The following is a 19,211-nucleotide window of genomic DNA, read 5'->3' on the forward strand; positions in this document are numbered from 1 at the left end:
CCAACGTCCCTCCACTGGGGATCGGAGCATGAAGCTCCCCGACGCGCCAGTTCATCGGGTTGGGAGTCGGGCTTTGCTGGCCCAGCCGAGATACGTCGGCCGGTAGGGCCTAGCCCGACCCCGGGGATGCGGAGCGAAGCATCACGCACCCCCGCGCCCATTTAGGGCCATGGGGCCGCTCCCGACATATCGCCGGTGCAAGCCCCACGCCCAGGGACGAGCGGTCGCCGCCGCCCGCCCCACCACCTCCCGTCCACGGCGCTCGCGTGGCCGGGCCGGGCGCCAGGGGAGGGGCATCTCGCCTGGCGTCGGGCCCCATCGGCCTGGGCCCCGTCCCGTCGCATCCCCCGAGCGCTAGGGGCAGCTAGGGACGGGCACCCGAGGAGCGGCACTAACGCCGCTTCCCCTTGCCGAGGACGGGCGGCCCCGGGGAGGGCGCACTGGGCGCGCCTCCCTTGGGCCTCGCCTCCCTCGTGGCCTTACTCCCCCTCCGCTCCCTCTGCGGGAGTTGGCGGGGGAGGGGAGACAGAACTACCCTAGCCACGGGGAGGTTCTCCCCGGAAGCGTGACTCGACACGCTGACTGCGTCGGGCGCGCCGGTCTCATCGACCGCGCGCGATTTGGCGGCGGGGGCTCCTCCCCGGACTCCGAAGTGTCCGAGGTGGACCCCGGCAGCCGAGCATCCACCGCAGCCGGGGGCCCATCTACTGGGACCCCGCCCGCGGGAGACGCACCCCCCTTGGCGGCCTCGGCCACCGCCGGACCGTCGCCCCCAACGGCCTGAGCGCCGCGGGCAGCGTCAGCGTCCGGCGATGACGGAGGCCGCTCCATTTCCATTTCCTCCTCTCTCCCCAGATCTGGGGAGGAGGGAGGAGGCCCCCCGGCCCTCCGAGGCATGGGGGGTATTTTGGGGCAGCCCGCGCCACCCGGTCGGTGGCCGGCTGCCCTGTTGCGGGAGGCACACTCGGGACAGAACGGCGGATTCGCGCACTGAGCCCGAGTATGACCCTCCCCGCCGCAGTTGAAGCAGCACCGGGACCGGTCAAAATAACCGGGACACCGGTGCTGCATGTGGCCCTGAGCCAGGCAGCGATAGCATCGCTGTGGAGGCGCCTTAAGCGCCTCCACGCGAGCAGCCGCCCAACCCAGGGCCACTTTCCCCAGTTTGGCGAGCCTCGCCGCCGCCGCGACCGGGCACTGCGCAATCACAGAGCCCATGCCCCGGCGGCCGCGAGTAACTCGACCGACTACAATATCAGTGGCGCTGCATGCTCCGGCGCATGCCAGCGCCACCGCCACCTCCTCCGGCTCGGTGGAGTCCAGGAACCCGGACACCCGAACCCCCACCCTACGCATAGGGCAGATTATTCGGATCCCCGGGCCCCCAGCCACCCGCCTCATTTCGGCCGCGAGGCGCTCCGCCGCCGGCCGACTATCCGCGCCGGGGATCTCTAGCAAGACACCCCCGGCTTGCGATACCCTGAACTTGAGGCCCAGGGCGGGCTGAGGGAGTAAGTCCCCCAGGTTGATCGCCGCCCTGGACCTCTTAATAATCTCGGTGTAGGAGGCACACCCCGGCTCCACCGTGATTGCCACCACGGAGGAACGCGGGATCCGCCTCCCCACCGCACCCGGGGCAGCGGACGCCGCACGAGACGTCCCCCCCCATTTTTACCCCCCTTCGGCCCCTTCTTTTTCTTCTTTTTACCGGGCTGCGACCCCGGCGGAGGCGGGGGCGGCAATGCCGCACCCGCCCCCGCCGAGGCACCAGCACCGGCAACACCCGGTCGTGGGAGGGAGCGCCCGCGGCCGGTTTTCGAGGGCGCGGGGGCGGGGACCGACTTCTTCGTCGGCGCCCCCCCCGTGCAGCCCTCCTCTTCTCCTTGCGGCCCACCACGGTCGCCCAACTCGGTCCGTCCGTGGACGGAGCTCGAGCGGGCGAGTCCGCGGGGCCGCTGGGTGGCTCGGGGGAAGGGGGCTCCTCCCGCGGAGCCCTGTCCCCCCGACGACCACCCCTCACTCTTTTCGCACCAGCGCCAGCCGGGGAGGAGGCATAATACGCCTCATCCTCGACCCGCGCCAGGCGTTTCTCCAACTCCCCCATCGACCCAGACATCCGCCCCAGCAGCCCAAGCACCCTCTCCTCGAAAGAAGAGGGGTCGGGAACAGGGACGGATGCCAGGGCCGGCGGGGGGCAGGATGAGTCCACCCCGTCGCTCCGGGACGCAGCCGAGGGCCCCGATCCGAGCACAAGTGCTCGTCTCGCCACCCCCAGCTGCCCCCGTAGTTCCGCGACCTCGGCGCGGAGGGACCTTATCTCCTCCTCGCGCACCGCTGCCGCGACATCTTCCTGCCCCTCATCCCGCCCGAGGCGGCCCATGGCCCGATAGGCCAGGGTCATCACCGCTTCTCGGGCGAGATGGGTGCATTTCTTCAGTTGTCCGGACAAGGCACCATGCATCCCTAGCCTGGTGCACTTGTTCCGGACAATTTCCACCTCTCGCAGCCAACCGTCGGCCAAGCCGGCCAGGTCGGTCGTCGTGCTGCGAGAGATGACGCCGATCTCCCGATCCAGCTCGCGACGCTGTTCGGGAGTAAATAGTGTCGGGGGTATCTTGATCCGCTGCCTAGGCCGCGAATCTGACCCCCCCGACATATCTTCGTCCTCCGAAGAGTCTCTTAGCACATTGGCTCTAAGCCGCCGTGCGCGGAAACCCTCCATGGGCACTCCATGGAGGCGGTCCTCAATGTCCGCCCCGTCCGAGAGGGGAGACGGAGACCTGAAAGGTCCGCTCCCATCGAGCCGGGGACGGCCACGCGCCCGCTTCCTCCCGCGCTGAGTCCCGGATTCGGAGGGCACGCCCGGGATATCCGGTGTGACCACTACCTCCTCCGGAGGCTCAGGCGGAGGGGCGACCGCCTCCGTCGCGCCCCTAGAGGTCGAAACCTCCTCATCACATGGCCGGTCCACATCCACGGTGGTGCCCGGAAGAGACTCATCGGGTGAGCTAGGCTCACCCTCGCTCCCCCGGCCACCCCCGCGGATGCGGATCGGCGAGCGCGAGCGCGACCGACGTCGCCCCCGCCTCCGCCCGGCTGACCGGCATCCGCCTCGCGGCGTCCGCCGGGCAGCCGGCCCGGAGACAGGGAGCGCGCCCGACGCGCCCCGCAAACAGGGCCCCGTCCACCGACTTCCGCCTCGCGGCTTCCATCGGGTGACAGGGCCGACGTCTCCCCAGTGGGAGGCACGGGGGCCTCGGCCTTGTCGGCCGGCTCCACCCTGGGCCCCCCGCCGGACAGCGGGGTAGTCCCCTCCTCGGCGCGCGGGGGAGGGGCCACGGCTCGCCGAGCCGGCTCAACCCCACCGCCGCTCCCCGAGAGGGGGACTTGTGTCTCGTCGTCGGTGGAGGAGTAACCGGTCAGCCCGGACTCGCCCGAGCTCCAGTACTCCACCCATTCCCGGTCTCGCCACTCCACGTCGAAAATGTGTAGTTCCCACAGCTCCTTATCTGTGGGCACATGGTCGTACCCGTAGTTCATGCGGAAGAGTCTCCGCAGGTACCTCCATCGCGAAGCTGAGTACGCGATGCGAGGGTCGTACTCAGGATCGTAGACCCTGGTCTCCGCGGTAGCCCTATGGTCGGCGGAGCCCGCGTCGACTCCGCTCGACCGCCCGTCGTTCGATGACGACAGGGGGGGACCCGGGACAATAGCCCCCCCGTGCCGGCCCTGGGGTGTCCGTTCACCCCTGGGCGGTACCTTCTTATTCTTTCTACCCATGTGTGTTTTCATAATGGGGTCTTTTTTAACGAGGGGAACCCCACCCTCGCCCCGGAGCCTACTCAGGCCGATGTCCGGGGACCATCGGCCCGAGGCAACATGGGTAGGCGGATCCACCAAGACGGGAGAGACGGCCCGGGGGGGCCCCGGACGAGCGCAAGCGCCCGCCCGGGACCACACCGGACCGGCACCACCGCCACGGCAGCAACGCTACCAACCGACTAAATACGTTGGCGCCCGAGACACGAAGCACCGCCCCGCTGTTACACGGAACGACCCCCCGCGCCACGGACGCCACCCTTGGATTTTTTATAGAGGTTTACTCCTCGCAGCCCGGGCGGTGAGGCCCGGCCACCGGTCCGTCCCGCACGTAATTTCAGCACGTGACGGATTACGGTATACCAGCTGGGGCGCCAGGGTGGCTGAAGTCCCTGAGTCTACGGCCTACGAGAGTCCGCAGACCCCCTAGCGAGCTCGGGAACCGCAGGAACGCCAATTCCTGTATCTGGAGTCGTTGCAGAGCCTCGGGAGGCCCCGAAACGACTCCAGACCCCTACGGGGGAAAGAATTGAAACATCCTGGAGCCACACACCCTGGCATTTTAATTTTTTATTATGTGCCTGTTAACCTAATGTGTAATCTAATTTAGATTGTTTATAAATCGGTTGCTAAGATCATAGGTGGGTAAATTAATCAACATTATTAAGCATTTATTAATTTAATTATACATGTAAAATATTGTGAAATATTTACAAAATATAATATTGAATAATATATTAGCTATAAAGTATTTTTGTCTTAATTATTGTTTTCTTATTATTGTTTCTTTTTACAAACGTCATATTTAAAATTCGCGGTTGTTTGGCTGTTACATATGGCAGATTAAGGCAACCAATCAAAAATCGCCACTACATTTACCTAACTCTTATTTTAGGTACTCTAATTCCATCTAATTAGCTTTGTTTTGTTACAATATTCATACACTTTATCAATCATATGTTACAACATTTGGAAAATTTGATGCGCAACACCAAGTGTTATAATACAACATATGATTGACATAGTAATATACGATATCTCATTTTCAATTTTTACAATACATACAGATTCATTTCAACAAATATAAACTAATATACAAGATATTAAACTACATAAAACAAACATTATGTTTTTTTTTATATTTACAAGAAGTAAATTGATTGGCAAATAACTTATATGACGTATAATTTACCTGCGACAGAGAGGAACCTGAGAGGGGACAGGCTTCGAGTTTAGATAGAACCTTATGTGGCAGCACGCGCTGGACAAGCGCGTCGCGCCAAGCCACTAGTCCAATCACAAAACCGAACAGGCTTGCACATGTGCACCGACAAGAGCGCTACGAAAAGGAAGAACCCGGCCAACGAGAACTCTCTCTCTTCCGTTGGTCTTCTTCGTGCATGGATCGTGCTCTCACGTTAATATCGTATCCGTAGTATTAATATCTAAATTGTTTAACATTACTGACAATTGCCAAAGATCAACCGAATAAACATTTACGGCGAGTATACAAGACTGAATAGTAATTGTATGTTAAAGGTATAGAAAAAAAAGGCTATCGTTTTTAACCACATATATCTTCCCGTACTTCCGCCATTGCGATCGCGCCACGTGTAACGGAAATATATGGTACAACGCCATATAAATTGGTGACCGCCCGACGTGATCGCGAGTGCTGAGGCAAAAATACAATCCGGGCGAAGCTTCCTACAATGCCAGTCGACCGCTCGCCGCCACGGAACAACACGGGCTCGGAGACGACTACCCACGACGCACCAGGTCCATCGACGGAGGATCGTTTCGCGATGCCGCTCGCTATCAATTATGATGTTAACGGAATAAGTGCCCACGCGCTGACGAACTTAAAAATACCGCCTTTCTGGAAAGACGACCCAGCTCTCTGGTTTGCACAGATCGAGATGGCTTTCGAAATATCAAGAATATCGAGCGACAAGACGAAATTCAATTATACGGTTCTGAACCTCGACCAATCTGTGATGCCCTTCGTGTCCGACATCGTGCGTAAACCGCCCGAGGAAAGGAAGTACGAAACCCTGAGGTAGAATCATCTCCACATTCGACGAGACCTCCGAATCTAAACTTAGAAAGATGCTTCGTGGACGCGAACTCGGAAGCGAAAAGCCCTCGCATTTCCTCCAGTGAATGCGAAACCTATCCGGTGACCAGATTAGCAACGACCTCCTACGCACTCTGTTCCTCGAGCACATGCCGCAAAACGTGCGTGGCATATTAGCAGCAGCCGCCAGCCAGGATTTAGCGCAGCTAGCAACGTTAGCCGACAAAGTCGCGGAAGCATTCAACACAACCAATCAGGTAATGGCAGTGACGGCATGTGAACAACAATCGACGCCCGATAGTGGAAGGCTAGCCGACGAGGTGAAACAAATTAAAGACCAACTGGAGGCACTGAGCGTACAGCTGAAGGAAAACAACGAACGAGGACGCAGTCGCACGCGAAGCAGGTCCAGGCCGCGATACCACTCATCAAGGTCGAGGGGACGCATTGTAAATATCGGCACATGCTACTACCACCAAAAATTTGGCGCGCAAGCCTATTGCTGCCGGAAACCATGTGACTGGAAGGCACCACTTCCGGCTACGTCACCTACGACGTCAGCGACAAAGGAAAACTAAGTGAGCCGACGGCAGTGGAAGCGGCGACCGCCGGCACGCACCAAAGCCGCAGGTTAATTATAACAGACAGGGTAACGTCAACTCCATTCTTAATTGATACGGGCGCAGACGTATCTATAATACCGAGGAGACTATTCGCCAAACGAGCGTTTCCAAGCGAACTAAAACTGTATGCAGCAAACAGCACAAGTATCGATACATACGGCGAGAAAACTCTCACATTGAACTTAAATTTAAGACGCCCTTACGCATGGTCATTTATTATCGCAGATACCAAACACGCAATAATCGGTGCCGACTTCCTTAGTCATCATAACCTATTGGTAGATCTAGCAAACCAAAGGCTGATTGACAGAGAAACTTCGCTCCAGGTATACGGACGAATTACCACAAATAACACACGAACTCTCTCGACCATCCAGCCGGCATGCTAGTTCAACGAACTACTTAACGAATTCGCGGATGTCACACGAGTTGTGCCGAAGAAACCAACACAGAAGGAAGTAATGCATCAAATCATTACACAAGGCCAACCAGTCGCGGAACGACCCAGACGCAAGATTTCGTCACGTTCATTTGGATATCATAGGACCTCTCCCAGTATCCAACGGATATAAGTTCTGTCTTACCATGATGGACAGATACACGAGATGGCCCGAAGCAGTTCCAGTAAAAGACACGACAGCGGAAACAATAGCAAATACCTTCTACTCAGTATGGATTGCAAGATTCGGTGCACCGGCTACCACAGATAGAGGTGTACAATTCGAGTCACAGATATTTGAAGCACTGAACAACCTATTCGGAATCAATCGCATACGCACAACCGCGTATCACCCACAAAGCAACGGGATGATTGAGAGATGGCATAGATCCCTAAAAACAGCCATCAAGTGTCACGAATTCCAGGAATGGACGAATGTACTACCAACAGTTTTACTGGGTCTACGCACAGACATAAAAGAGGATATAAGCGCTTCAGCCGCCGACATGGTGTACGGCACAACACTCAGACTACCCGGAGATATATTTCTGGAGGAGCAAACGCCAATCAAACAGACAACCTTTCTCAAAGGATTCCAACAGGCAATGCAAATGATGAAACCTAGAAGCACAGCACATCACGCAAGGACTAAGGTATTTATCCATCCGGATTTACTTACTTGCACTCATGTTTTTGTTAGAGCCGATGACCAAAAAAGTCAATTGTCACCCGCCTACGAGGGACCATTCCAAGTAATAGAGAGACTGTCCAACAAAGTTTATCGAATCAAAGTCAACGCCAGGAATCAAACGATTTCTACCCAAAGGCTCAAACCGGCGTACCTAGAGGATACCCCAGAGCAACCAACGCCACAAGGAACAGCGCAAATACAAACAACGCCAGAAGCCAACCGGGAACCAGAGCAGACAAAGCCACCAAGAGTTTACCCGGGAAAGAAAACTGTACGATTCGCTCCTCAACCTACGGTCAGTCGCTAGGAGGGGAGTGTGTGGCAGCACGCGCTGGACAAGCGCGTCGCGCCAAGCCACTAGTCCAATCACAAAACCGAACAGGCTTGCACATGCGCTCCGACAAGAGCGCTACGAAAAGGAAGAACCCGGCCAACGAGAACTCTCTCTCTTCCCTTGGTCTTCTTCGTGCATGGATCGTGCTCTCACGTTAATATCGTATCCGTAGTATTAATATCTAAATTGTTTAACATTACTGACAATTGCCAAAGATCAACCGAATAAACATTTACGGCGAGTATACAAGACTGAATAGTAATTGTATGTTAAAGGTATAGAAAAAAAAGGCTATCGTTTTTAACCACATATATCTTCCCGTACTTCCGCCATTGCGATCGCGCCACGTGTAACGGAAATATATGGTACAACGCCATACTTATTTTGAAGCGCCTCTATGTTTCGTGAAAAATGGACATTGAACTACGTAGCCAATGCCCATTTTCCACGTCGGTAATGTCCACGTTTAGGTGGTTCTCAGCGGTGCTATGTCCATTTTTACGGTTCTCTTCTGTGCTATGTGCAGGAGTGAGAGATGCATCAGTTGGATAAAGACGGATAATGGATCTCTATCTGTCTTCTGTTTAGACCATCGGTTAGAAAGAGAAAGTATCGCGGTAGCAAACACGGAGCGAGCGGCGATGTTATCTCTACGGATACCCTCCTCTCCACTCCCCTTTCGCCTATCTCATTTTCCGCGCTACGTTTTGGCCGTAAAATTCAGAAAGTCCTCTTCGGACGATTTCTGGGCAGGGACGTAGAAAGGCCAGAAAGCGCCTACTCTTTAAAAATGTTTTATATTTTGTCATAATTGTTATAATCATACATATGCGCGCGTATGTATGATTTAGAAATGACATATTGTACAAAAAAATAATAATGTAATAACCCAGATAGCACACAATATATATGATAAATATTAATAAACGTTTATCATAAATATTTTTTATAAATATTATAGAAATATTTTATAAATATATTATATATATGACGGAAAAGATAATAAAAATCTTTATCTAAAATATTGTTAAAATATTTATTAAATATTTTCCAAAATATTTATGATAAATAAAGAATAAATATTTACAAAAATATTTATGTAAATATTTATGATAAATACAAATAAAATAATTAGTGGTATCGTTGCGTAGCTTTTCTTATTCTTTTTTATACTGTTTCGATGTATGTACTATCGGTTCCTCTTTACTGTCCTAATTTACACCAAGCACTTGATACGCGTACTGTTATAGTAATTTTCTATTAAATTATCTTAATTTCGGCAATAAATTTAAAAAATAGTATACTAAACTGGTACAATATGAATCAAGATTATTAAATATATGTATCATGTATACACGCATCGTCGAAAGTAAGATTTAATAGAAAGAATTTAATAGAAAGTTACGAGTTACAGTACACGTATCAAGTGCTCGATGTAAGCTAGGCCACTATCGTAAGTTCCTGGTCTGTTCTTTTCAACGGCATTTGAAGTGAAACTGAAAAGAACATACCAACAGCGTCACGTGAACGCCCATCTGTGGCCGACCGGCGACCGGCGACTGAGCAGCTACTTCCTGTTCCTGTTGAGCCACGTTGAGCGAGCCATGCCGAGGTGTGTCTATATCTATAGAATAGATCTGAAAGCCCTTGAGACCCTTAAGTAAATTGAGTATAATCCATTAGTAATCCTTGAGGAGGTTTAGTACATTAAATAGGCGGTGTATGCCGGGTATATATATTCCTCAAAAAAATAAATTTAAGAGAGTTGTGGCGCCTGAACTTTGTCTGCCGGCGGCGTTTTTATTGATATCTACGCACGAATTAAGTCCCAGAATATGTGGAAGGAACCTTTGAATACCTTTCCCCGCTAACGTCTAACCGAGAATGATAAGAATTGTATATTAATATTGTATATTAATATTGTAATTATTAAATAATAAATAAAATTAAAATTAATTCATAATTTTTAGTTGGATTCTACTATTCCCAATCAGCAGACATATTTTTTTTAATATTTAAAATACACAACAATAAATATTTAAAAGATATTGTTTGCTGATGCGATTTTTAATACTAAAAAATTTTATATAAATTTAATAAAAAAAGTAAAATTTTACAAATCTTTATCGTAATAATTAATAAACATTTTCAAAATATTTACCATAATATTTATCATAAATATTTTTGAAACGTTTATAATAAATATTTATGATCAGTCCAATCTACGGCCATAAAAACATTTATTAAATGTTTATGATAAATGTTTATAAAATATTAAAATAAATATTATAAATATTTAGTAAATGTTTTATAAATATTTTGTTCTATTTGGGAAAGATTAATTGAATAAACTTTTTCTTGTCCAAGTGACGTATTTTATCAGTCCTACCGTACGATGACAGGTGAAAAGTCAATTAAGGATATTATAGACGATATCAGCTGTGCCTGAATTCGAGGCTTTACAGTCTATTTTCTCTCTCTCTCTCTCTCTCTCGCTCTATCGAGGCGACGGAGAAGCGCTTTGGCACGCTAGCCGGCTTTTCGGCAGGCTTGTGTATGTGAGGACGTGTATGTATGTGGGTGTGTATGTGGGTGTGTATGTGTGTGTGTGTGTGTGTGTGTGTGTGTGTGTGTGTGTGTGTGTGTGTGTGTGTGTGTGTGTGTGTGTGTGTGTGTGTGTGTGTGCATTGTTTTTTATGATAGGAGGGCGATCATTTAATTTTTAAACTATTATATTTTTTACATACATTTATTCTTTTATATTATGCTTTAATTTGCTCATTTAATTATAATAATAATTATGATTATGCACTTGAATGCCCCTCCCCCCTCCTCTTATTATCGTCCCGCGACCACCTCTACCTCTTCCTTGTCCTCGTCCTCTTCCTCTTTCTCTTCCTCATCCTCTCCCTCTTCCTCTGCCTCTCCCTCTTCCTCGAGCGAATGCCGCCCAAATTATTTTCTCTAGATCTAAAGTCTGAAATAAAAAATTTAAAGAATGTGTAAAAGCATTTATTGAATACCGAAGAAAGATAAAACGATGCTTATATGTCAACTTTGTCATTAAAAAAAACCACATTTGCCTGTGTAGGTGAACCGTGGCAAACCAAGTTCATGTTTCGACAATACGCTCGTTTTTTAATAGCGAAACTATAGCCGCATCAAGAAACTCGTTTATATTTAATTAAGACTTACACTTAATGTTACGAATCCTGTCGTCGCCGTTTCGGCTGACGCCGTCGGGGTCGTCGTCGCCACAGCTGTCGACGTCGTCGTCGACATCGTCGTCGTCGCCGCCGCCGCTATCGACGTCGTCGTCGTCGCCGCCGCCGCGTCGACGTCGCCGCCGCCGCTGTCGACGTCGTCGTCGTCGTCGCCGCCGCTGTCGACGTCGTCGTCGCGCCGCTGTCGACGTCGTCGTCGCCGCCGCTGTCGACGTCGTCGTCGTCGCCGCCGCCGCTGTCGACGTCGCCGCCGCCGCTGTCGACGTCGTCGTCGTCGTCGCCGCCGCTGTCGACGTCGTCGTCGTTGTCGCCGCCGCTGTCGACGTCGTCGTCGCCGCCGCTGTCGACGTCGCCGCCGCCGCTGTCGACGTCGTCGTCGTCGTCGCCGCCGCTGTCGACGTCGTCGTCGCCAATGTTTGTTCCACTGAAAAAAATAAAATTTGTACAGTATAATTAACAAATGTTTTATAATAACATGTTTTTCATATATTTTTATAAGTACATAGATATACTTACTAAATCTGCTTTGCGGTTTGCGATCCTCGTGCGTTCACCGTCACAGTTGATCATTGAATGACTGGAATAATAGAGCGCTCGCCGTGCTCGCGTCGTCTTACAGTGTTGTCGCTTTTCAACCACGTGCGGACCGATTCGATCGGTAGATTATGAATGTTTCTTTTTTAAGGAAAAATGTGTGTACATAGTTGGTACACGTAGCCGTTGTATATTTTTCATAATCATCATAATTTGTATGCGATTCTTTATTTTATGCATATATTGAAGAATATCCTGCATCGTGAAAATTTTTCACTGAATTTTTAAATAAATTGGAATCCTTTTCATAAGTACTGAAAGAGATATCACAAGAATTTGTATAATTTTTGTAAGGAAGATCTTGTGAGATTTTGTAGGAAAAATTTCTCATACGAACTTCAGACAAGAACATACAAGAATTTGCAACAGGGTTTATTATAAATAATAAGCATAATCTCGTACATTTGTATTATTAAGAAATAACATTATGTGTATGGTTATTAAACATTTGCCTCTTTTCCAGCATTGCTTTCTATACAATTTGTTATAAAATTATCATACAAAAATTTGGTGAATTATAATAAACTTATAAGCAACATAATATGTGTATAGAAAATTTATTTTTAGATATGACTTCTTAAGACTCCCGAATTATAAAAAGTTGCCTATTAAAGCTGTACTTTTTGAAATATAAATTATGATACAAAGAATCTTATCGGTTCGATTCGTCTTTCTCGTAAACGTTTAAAATTAAGCGTTAGAAAAGAAGAAAAACAAAACAGCGCGACGACGTTATGTGACGACGAAACTCGCTATTGTTCGACGCAGTCCGCGTTTCATAGTGAGACAGTGTACTTCAATAGCGTGTTTTTAAAGTTCTTTGCTTGTGTACCAAATCGCGTTTTTGGTTGCAACTATAAGTTCTTTTATACTTCTTATTTTATTTATTTAGTAACACTTCTTGATTTATTCAATAAATCAAGTTTGTTACCCTTATTCTTTTCAGTTAACGCTCTGTCTCTAATTCGTATTCTTTTCTTTTTTTGTTTCTCATATTTCTTCAATTAAAGTATTTTTTTGTGCAAATAATTCTTTAAACGAAAAAGTGTAACAATGAGTGAAAAGCGTTTGGAAACCGTATACGACAAGTGTATGTATAAAAATTGTCGTAATGGAAGACATTCAACGGGAACACATTTATTTCGATTTTCTGCAATTACTGATGCTAGATGTCAATTATGGATACGTAACAGCGGTTAGTTCCTTATCATATTTATTATATAAATTACTAGACATTTGTTTAAAGTACAGAGTGTCTGGTAATGACCAGATCACCTTTCGAGCTGATAGAGCAAGTCAAACTGCCCAAACAAGTCGTTTACCGTTTTTCTATAATTAACGAGATAATAATTACTGATAATCGCCGATTTAACTCAGCCAAATGTAAAAGCCGCGATACAGGCTTTTGCATAGCTGCATAACCGTATGCATAAAGAAATTGATTGGTCCATTTCCTTATGCATGTGCTAACGGACCAATCAATTTCCTTATAGATACGGTTATGAAGCTATGCAAAATCCTATGTCGAGACCTTAAGCGTGTGGCAAGATAAGACTACTCGGCTACGTGCAAGACGCGGGAAGATTTGTTTGCAAGCAGCAATAGACACATGAGCGGTATGGTGCTGATAGTAAGAGCGAGTGAGAGAACGAAAGAGCGAGCGAGAGAACGAAAGAACGAGCGAGAAAGCGAAAGAGCGAGCAAAGAAGTAAAAGAATGAGCAAAAAACTGAGAAGAGATAATTAAGAAGTTAAAAATTGTCAATTGTTAATTTGTCAAAGTGAATTTATTAAATGACTAACTTTATACTTTTTTGTTACAACGTCTTTCCAATATTATTTATCTCAAATTTTTTCAGATTTTTTAAAAATAATATGTTTTTTACTTTGTGCGGTACATGTATTTTTATTAATTTAACTCTTTTTGCTTACTTTTAAATTCGGTAACATTTTCGCGGCACACCGATTGTACAACATTTTACAATACTAATATCTCGTTTCATAATTTTATTTCAGGAAATACTACTTTGGCAAAATGGACTGCCAACTCACTACGTCGTGCCGGTCTGTGTGAAGATCATTTCGATCCAAGTTCCTTCAAGGAAGGACCAACAACAACAAAAATTTTAAGACGTTAAAAAGAGATGCTGTTCCAGTGAAATTCAACGGCTACTCACAACAGGAATTGAAAACAAAAAATACAGGTATGAACCAAAATTTAACGTTACCGGCAGAAATAGATATAAATAATGACACAGAAATAGTGTCACAAGAAATTATTACTGACAACGTCGAAATAAATTTCAATAATGACACAGAAATAGTGTCCCAAACAATTAATAATGATAACGTCAAAATTAATGTTCCAAATAATCGATACATTAAAACGTACCAACGTGCAAAAGAGATGTATTCTTATTCTTCGGATGAAGAAGAAAATGTAAGTGAATGGATTAATGAGGAATCATCGGAGATAAAAGATGTGTGTAATGTGGATATACCTGTAATTGAAGAAAAAAGGGGCAAACATGCAAGCGAGAAATCAAAATCAGAAGTAGCACAAGTGGAACTTTTAAAGCGAGAAAATCTTTGTTTGCGTAAAATTATTAAAAAGTTAAAATTTCGTTTGCGTACTCGACAAGTTTCAAATAGAAAAACGACAAGTAAGAGGAGCCAAAAAAAATTATACAAAATCTTATTGAAAATCAAAATTTACATCCTGTTGCTCAAGCAATGATAACTTGCAACTGCACACACCAAATGCGCCGTATACGCAAGAAAAGAAAAGTCTTGCGCAACAATTATTTTATTACTCTGCTTCTGCATTGCGCCGCTTACGACAGGCAGGTTGCACGTTCCCTTGTGAACGAACTATTAGAAGATGGCACGAAGAATACAATATTGTGCCAGGATTTTGCGATTTTGTTTTTTTTTAAACTACAAGAGAAACTCGCAGACTTGCCTGCGGAAGAAAAAGTATGTGCCTTGAAATGGGACAAGATGTCAATAAAAATATCAAAAATATTCACTTCATTTAGATCAAGTAGAAGGACTTGTAGATCTTGGGCCTTTAGGAAGAAGAAACGAAAATGCTAAATGTGTTTTTGTCTTTTGCTTAGATAGTATTAACGCGCGTAACCCATGGCGTCAACCATTGGCATATTTTCTTCCTGGAAAATGCATGAAAGCGGAAGAAATAATATATTTATTGAAAGAATGTTTAGACAGATTAAGCAATACAGATGCTGATATACGAATTTTGACATGTGATCAAGGATCATCTAATCAAAGTGCTTATAATCAACTTGGCGTAAGCACAGATAATCCATTTTTTATTCATAAAGAAAAAAAATATTACGCGTCATTTGATTTTCCACATTTAGTAAAACGATTAATGAGTTTACTAAGAACACACAAATTTTTATATTGCGGTACAGAAGTTGTAGCATCTTTTAACGATTATGAAGAGACATGGCGCATTGATAATGCTGCACAAGGAGGATCAAATTTATTGTCACATATTACAGAAGCGCATCTTTACCCCAATAATTTTGAATCAATGAACGTCAAAAAACCATTCCAAGTATTGAGTAATAGATTTACAGCCTCAATGAGAACAGCGGGCTATGGAAAAGAATTGCAAAGTGATACATGGAAAGCGACGGCAAATTTCACAGAATACATGAACAATGTAATTGATGCTTGCAATTCATTCAGTTATAATATGAAATTTGGAGGAAAACGATTACTTTCTGATAAAAATCCGGATATTGAAAATTTGTTAAGAGAATTTATCACATGGTGTTCAGGATGGTCGACGTCACCTGATAAATTCCATGCTTAAAAGGATTTATTGTGACCATACAAGCTCTCTTGGGAACATATAATGATATGAAAATAGAAAATAAAACGTTTGAACTTGCGACAGGATTGTGTAACCAAGATTCTGTTGAACACTTATTTTCAAAATTCAGACAACGTGGTGGATATAATAATAATCCAACTGCAAGAATAATCCGATGTAATGTAAGACACATTATATGCATAGGATATATCCGTACAAGTGACAAAGGAAATGTGCAGTGTCCAGAAGCTGAGTGCCTCATTAATTCACCCACAAATTTAATTAAATCAATTGAGACTTCTATGACTGCAAATAATATTTCTGTACAACACGAAATTGATCCCGAAGACGAATTATTTAATGACGATGTAAATAGTCTCGAAAAGTATGATAATACCAATGTTATTGGAAATAAAAATTCATTGAATAGTTACGATAACAATGCTATTGCATATTTTGCTGGATACGTAGCACGGAAAAGCATTGCACAAACTAAATGCGATAATTGTCGTAACATTATGATGAAAACGCCAATGGATGACGCCACAGCAAACGAAAAATATATAGAGCTGCGAGAGTTTTCAAATTCTGATGAAGATGCTCCTTCAGTTACAAAGTTGATACGACCGACAACTCTTTTTGCCAAAGTGATCGAAATTCAATTACATGCAATTGATTGTAACTGGGAACGCATCTACAGCAGTTTTACAAAATATTAAAAAAGAATGCATAAACGTAACGAATAATACGTATTCAGAATTGTAGGTTTACTTTATGGATGTTGGTGATTAAATATGGTTCACAAGGCGTGGTTTCGAGAAGTAGACAATAATGAGGCGTTTATTCTCCCAGCTTTCGTACATGAATCTACTCTTTTTACATGCACGCACCCGCACGCTACGCTGTCTCTATGTGTCTCTCTCTTTTTTACGTTGCGCGCCGAACTTTGCCGAATCGCGCCGAATGTCTTTACGGGCGCTCGCGCCGAAATCACCGTGAGCCTAATCGCTTCTGTTATAACGAAAATAAAAACTAACTACGTATCTAACGCAACACAAAACTAAAACGCTGTCTAAACTCCGATCCTACAGAATGGTTTCATGAAGATAATTCATGTTATAAACATCGATTGGAAGCACTGCAACTTTTAATCCGTGTAAAACTATATTCACGTACACGATACAATAATTGTGCTGAAAAAACGGACATGGAATCTCGTAAAAAAATGCAGAAATTATTGAACAAATAAAATGACGTAAAACTCATGAAAATAAAAAACAAATAATTTTTATATATCTCAAAGTATTTCCTTCCATTTATTTTTATTCTTGGTTTCTTCATAGTTTCATCATTGTAGAAAAAATAATTGCTGCATGTATATTATGATATTGTATTTATATAATAGCTCAACAGAGTGAAATATATTTACAAATCATATTACTGTGCAGCAAGTATTTTCGAGTAATGTGTAAAATTAATATGCATTTTTTAAAATCGTAGAAGATCGCAATCACAATTGAAATAATTGCATAAATGTTAGATTAGCAGATGTTATCACAGGACAAATAAAAGATTAATGTGGTCATGCTACGACATTGTGAAATCATACATTTACTTGTTACTAATGATGTAATGCAAGACACAAAGCAAAAAAGAATGAAAGGAAATACATTAAATATGTTGGCAATAAATTATGCATACATAAATATGCATACATGCATATATATATATATATATATATATATATATATATACACATGTTTATATGTATAATATATATGTATATATGTATATACATATATTACGTACCGTGATTTTTAAAAATCACAATATTTTATAATAAGATACAAAAATATTTTAATACGTATGTGTATTAAAATATACAAAATATTTCAGAAAAAAAAAAATAACTGATATCAGTTATTTCAAAGAAGTTTACTACGTAAACTTCTCTGTGATAACATCTGCTAGTCTCAGATTTATGCAATTATTTCAATTGTGATTGCGATCTTTGTGACATGCTTAATAACAAAAACACCAACAATAATTGTAATTATATAGTTTTAAAGAATTTTGATTTTTATAAACATGCGTTCTACGTTGAAAATATCAAATATAGATTATATATTTTACAAACTAAGAGATGCGCTCTTTTTAACTTTTTGCATATTCTTTATAATTAAAAAAAAATACAAATTTAACTTTCAGCTGATTGTTGCTTCCTATTTTTTCCCCTTCGTGAGAATCATCTTGACGTGGTGAAGGGGCTCAGCTTTTTAAACTGCTAAGATTCTCATTTACGTGTATGATGCAAATATAAGTTAATTCGCGCGCATGTATATAAATGTTTTATTAAAAATTATACGAGTTATGAGTATTATTACAATTAAATGGTAAATATATTGATTTCAATCTGTGCATCATACACGTGCCGAGCGCACGCGCGCGTGTCTGTCTGTGTGTGTGTGTGTGTGTGTGTGTGTGTCTGTCTGTCTGTGTTGTGTAACATAGAAATTTTTGTTAAAAGATGAATGTAAGAGAACATTAAATATTTTTTCTTGTAAGTTAATGTACACTTCACATCTAAAAAAGATCATACATGCTGTTGCGAGCACCGCAGAGCACCGTAAACCGTAAGGACGAGCAGTACGAGCACTGTGAAGCAGGAACCAGTAAGTACACGTCTATGTACTTTACTTATAACAATTATATTAGTAAAATATTGTTATTTATTCTAAAAGTTCTATTTTTTCAGTGGAACAAACATTGGCGACGACGACGTCGACAGCGGTGGCGACAACGACGACATCGACAGCGGCGGCGACGACGACGACGACGTCGACAGCGGCGGCGACGACGTCGACAGCGGCGGCGGCGACGTCGACAGCGGCGGCGGCGACGACGACGACGTCGACAGCGGCGGCGGTGACGACAACGACGTCGACGACGACATCGACAGCGGCGGCGACGACGACCCCGACGGCGTCAGCCGAAACGGCGACGACAAGATTCGTAACATTAAGTGTAAGTATTAATTAAATATAAACGAATTTCTAGATGCGGCTATAGTTCGCTATTAAAAAACGAGCGTATTGTCGAAACATGATTTGCCACGGTTCACTTACACAGGCAAATGTGGTTTTTTTTAATGACAAAGTTGACATATAAGCATCGTTTTATCTTTCTTCGGTATTCAATAAATGCTTTTACACATTCTTTAAATTTTTTGTTTCAGACTTTAGATCTAGAGAAAATAATTTGTGCGGCATTCGCTCGAGGAAGAGGGAGAGGCAGAGGAAGAGGGAGAGGACAAGGAAGAGGAAGAGGTAGAGGTGGTCGCAGGACGATAATAAGAGAAGAGGGGAGGGGCATTCAAGTGCACAATCATAATTATTATTATAATTAAATGAGCAAATTAAAGCATAATATAAAAGAATAAATGTATGTAAAAAATATAATAGTTTAAAAATTAAATTATCGCCCTCCTATCATAAAAAACAATGCACACACACACACACACACACACACACACACACACATACATACACACACACACACACATACACA

General features: G+C 44.8%; 3 protein-coding genes across 3 annotated transcripts in view; 2 read left to right on the plus strand and 1 right to left on the minus strand.

Moving 5' to 3' along the window:
- LOC105207326 (E3 ubiquitin-protein ligase HUWE1) overlaps positions 1–19,211 on the minus strand; it is a 336,590-nt gene that overhangs the window by 196,288 nt on the left and 121,091 nt on the right. The window lies entirely within an intron of this gene.
- Positions 5,983–6,474, plus strand: LOC105199477. The gene has a single exon (XM_011166615.1). The coding sequence runs from the start codon at positions 5,983–5,985 to the stop codon at positions 6,472–6,474; it is 492 nt and encodes a 163-aa protein (XP_011164917.1).
- On the plus strand, positions 7,108–7,956 carry LOC105199476. Its single transcript, XM_011166613.2, has one exon. The coding sequence runs from the start codon at positions 7,108–7,110 to the stop codon at positions 7,954–7,956; it is 849 nt and encodes a 282-aa protein (XP_011164915.1).

Source organism: Solenopsis invicta, chromosome 1, assembly GCF_016802725.1.
Source record: "Solenopsis invicta isolate M01_SB chromosome 1, UNIL_Sinv_3.0, whole genome shotgun sequence".
NCBI lineage: Eukaryota > Metazoa > Arthropoda > Insecta > Hymenoptera > Formicidae > Solenopsis > Solenopsis invicta.

Bases quoted from the DNA above. Each gene is read 5' to 3' on its own strand.
- LOC105199476 (XM_011166613.2), top strand. From the start codon at position 7,108: ATGGACAGATACACGAGATGGCCCGAAGCAGTTCCAGTAAAAGACACG.
- LOC105199477 (XM_011166615.1), top strand. From the start codon at position 5,983: ATGCGAAACCTATCCGGTGACCAGATTAGCAACGACCTCCTACGCACT.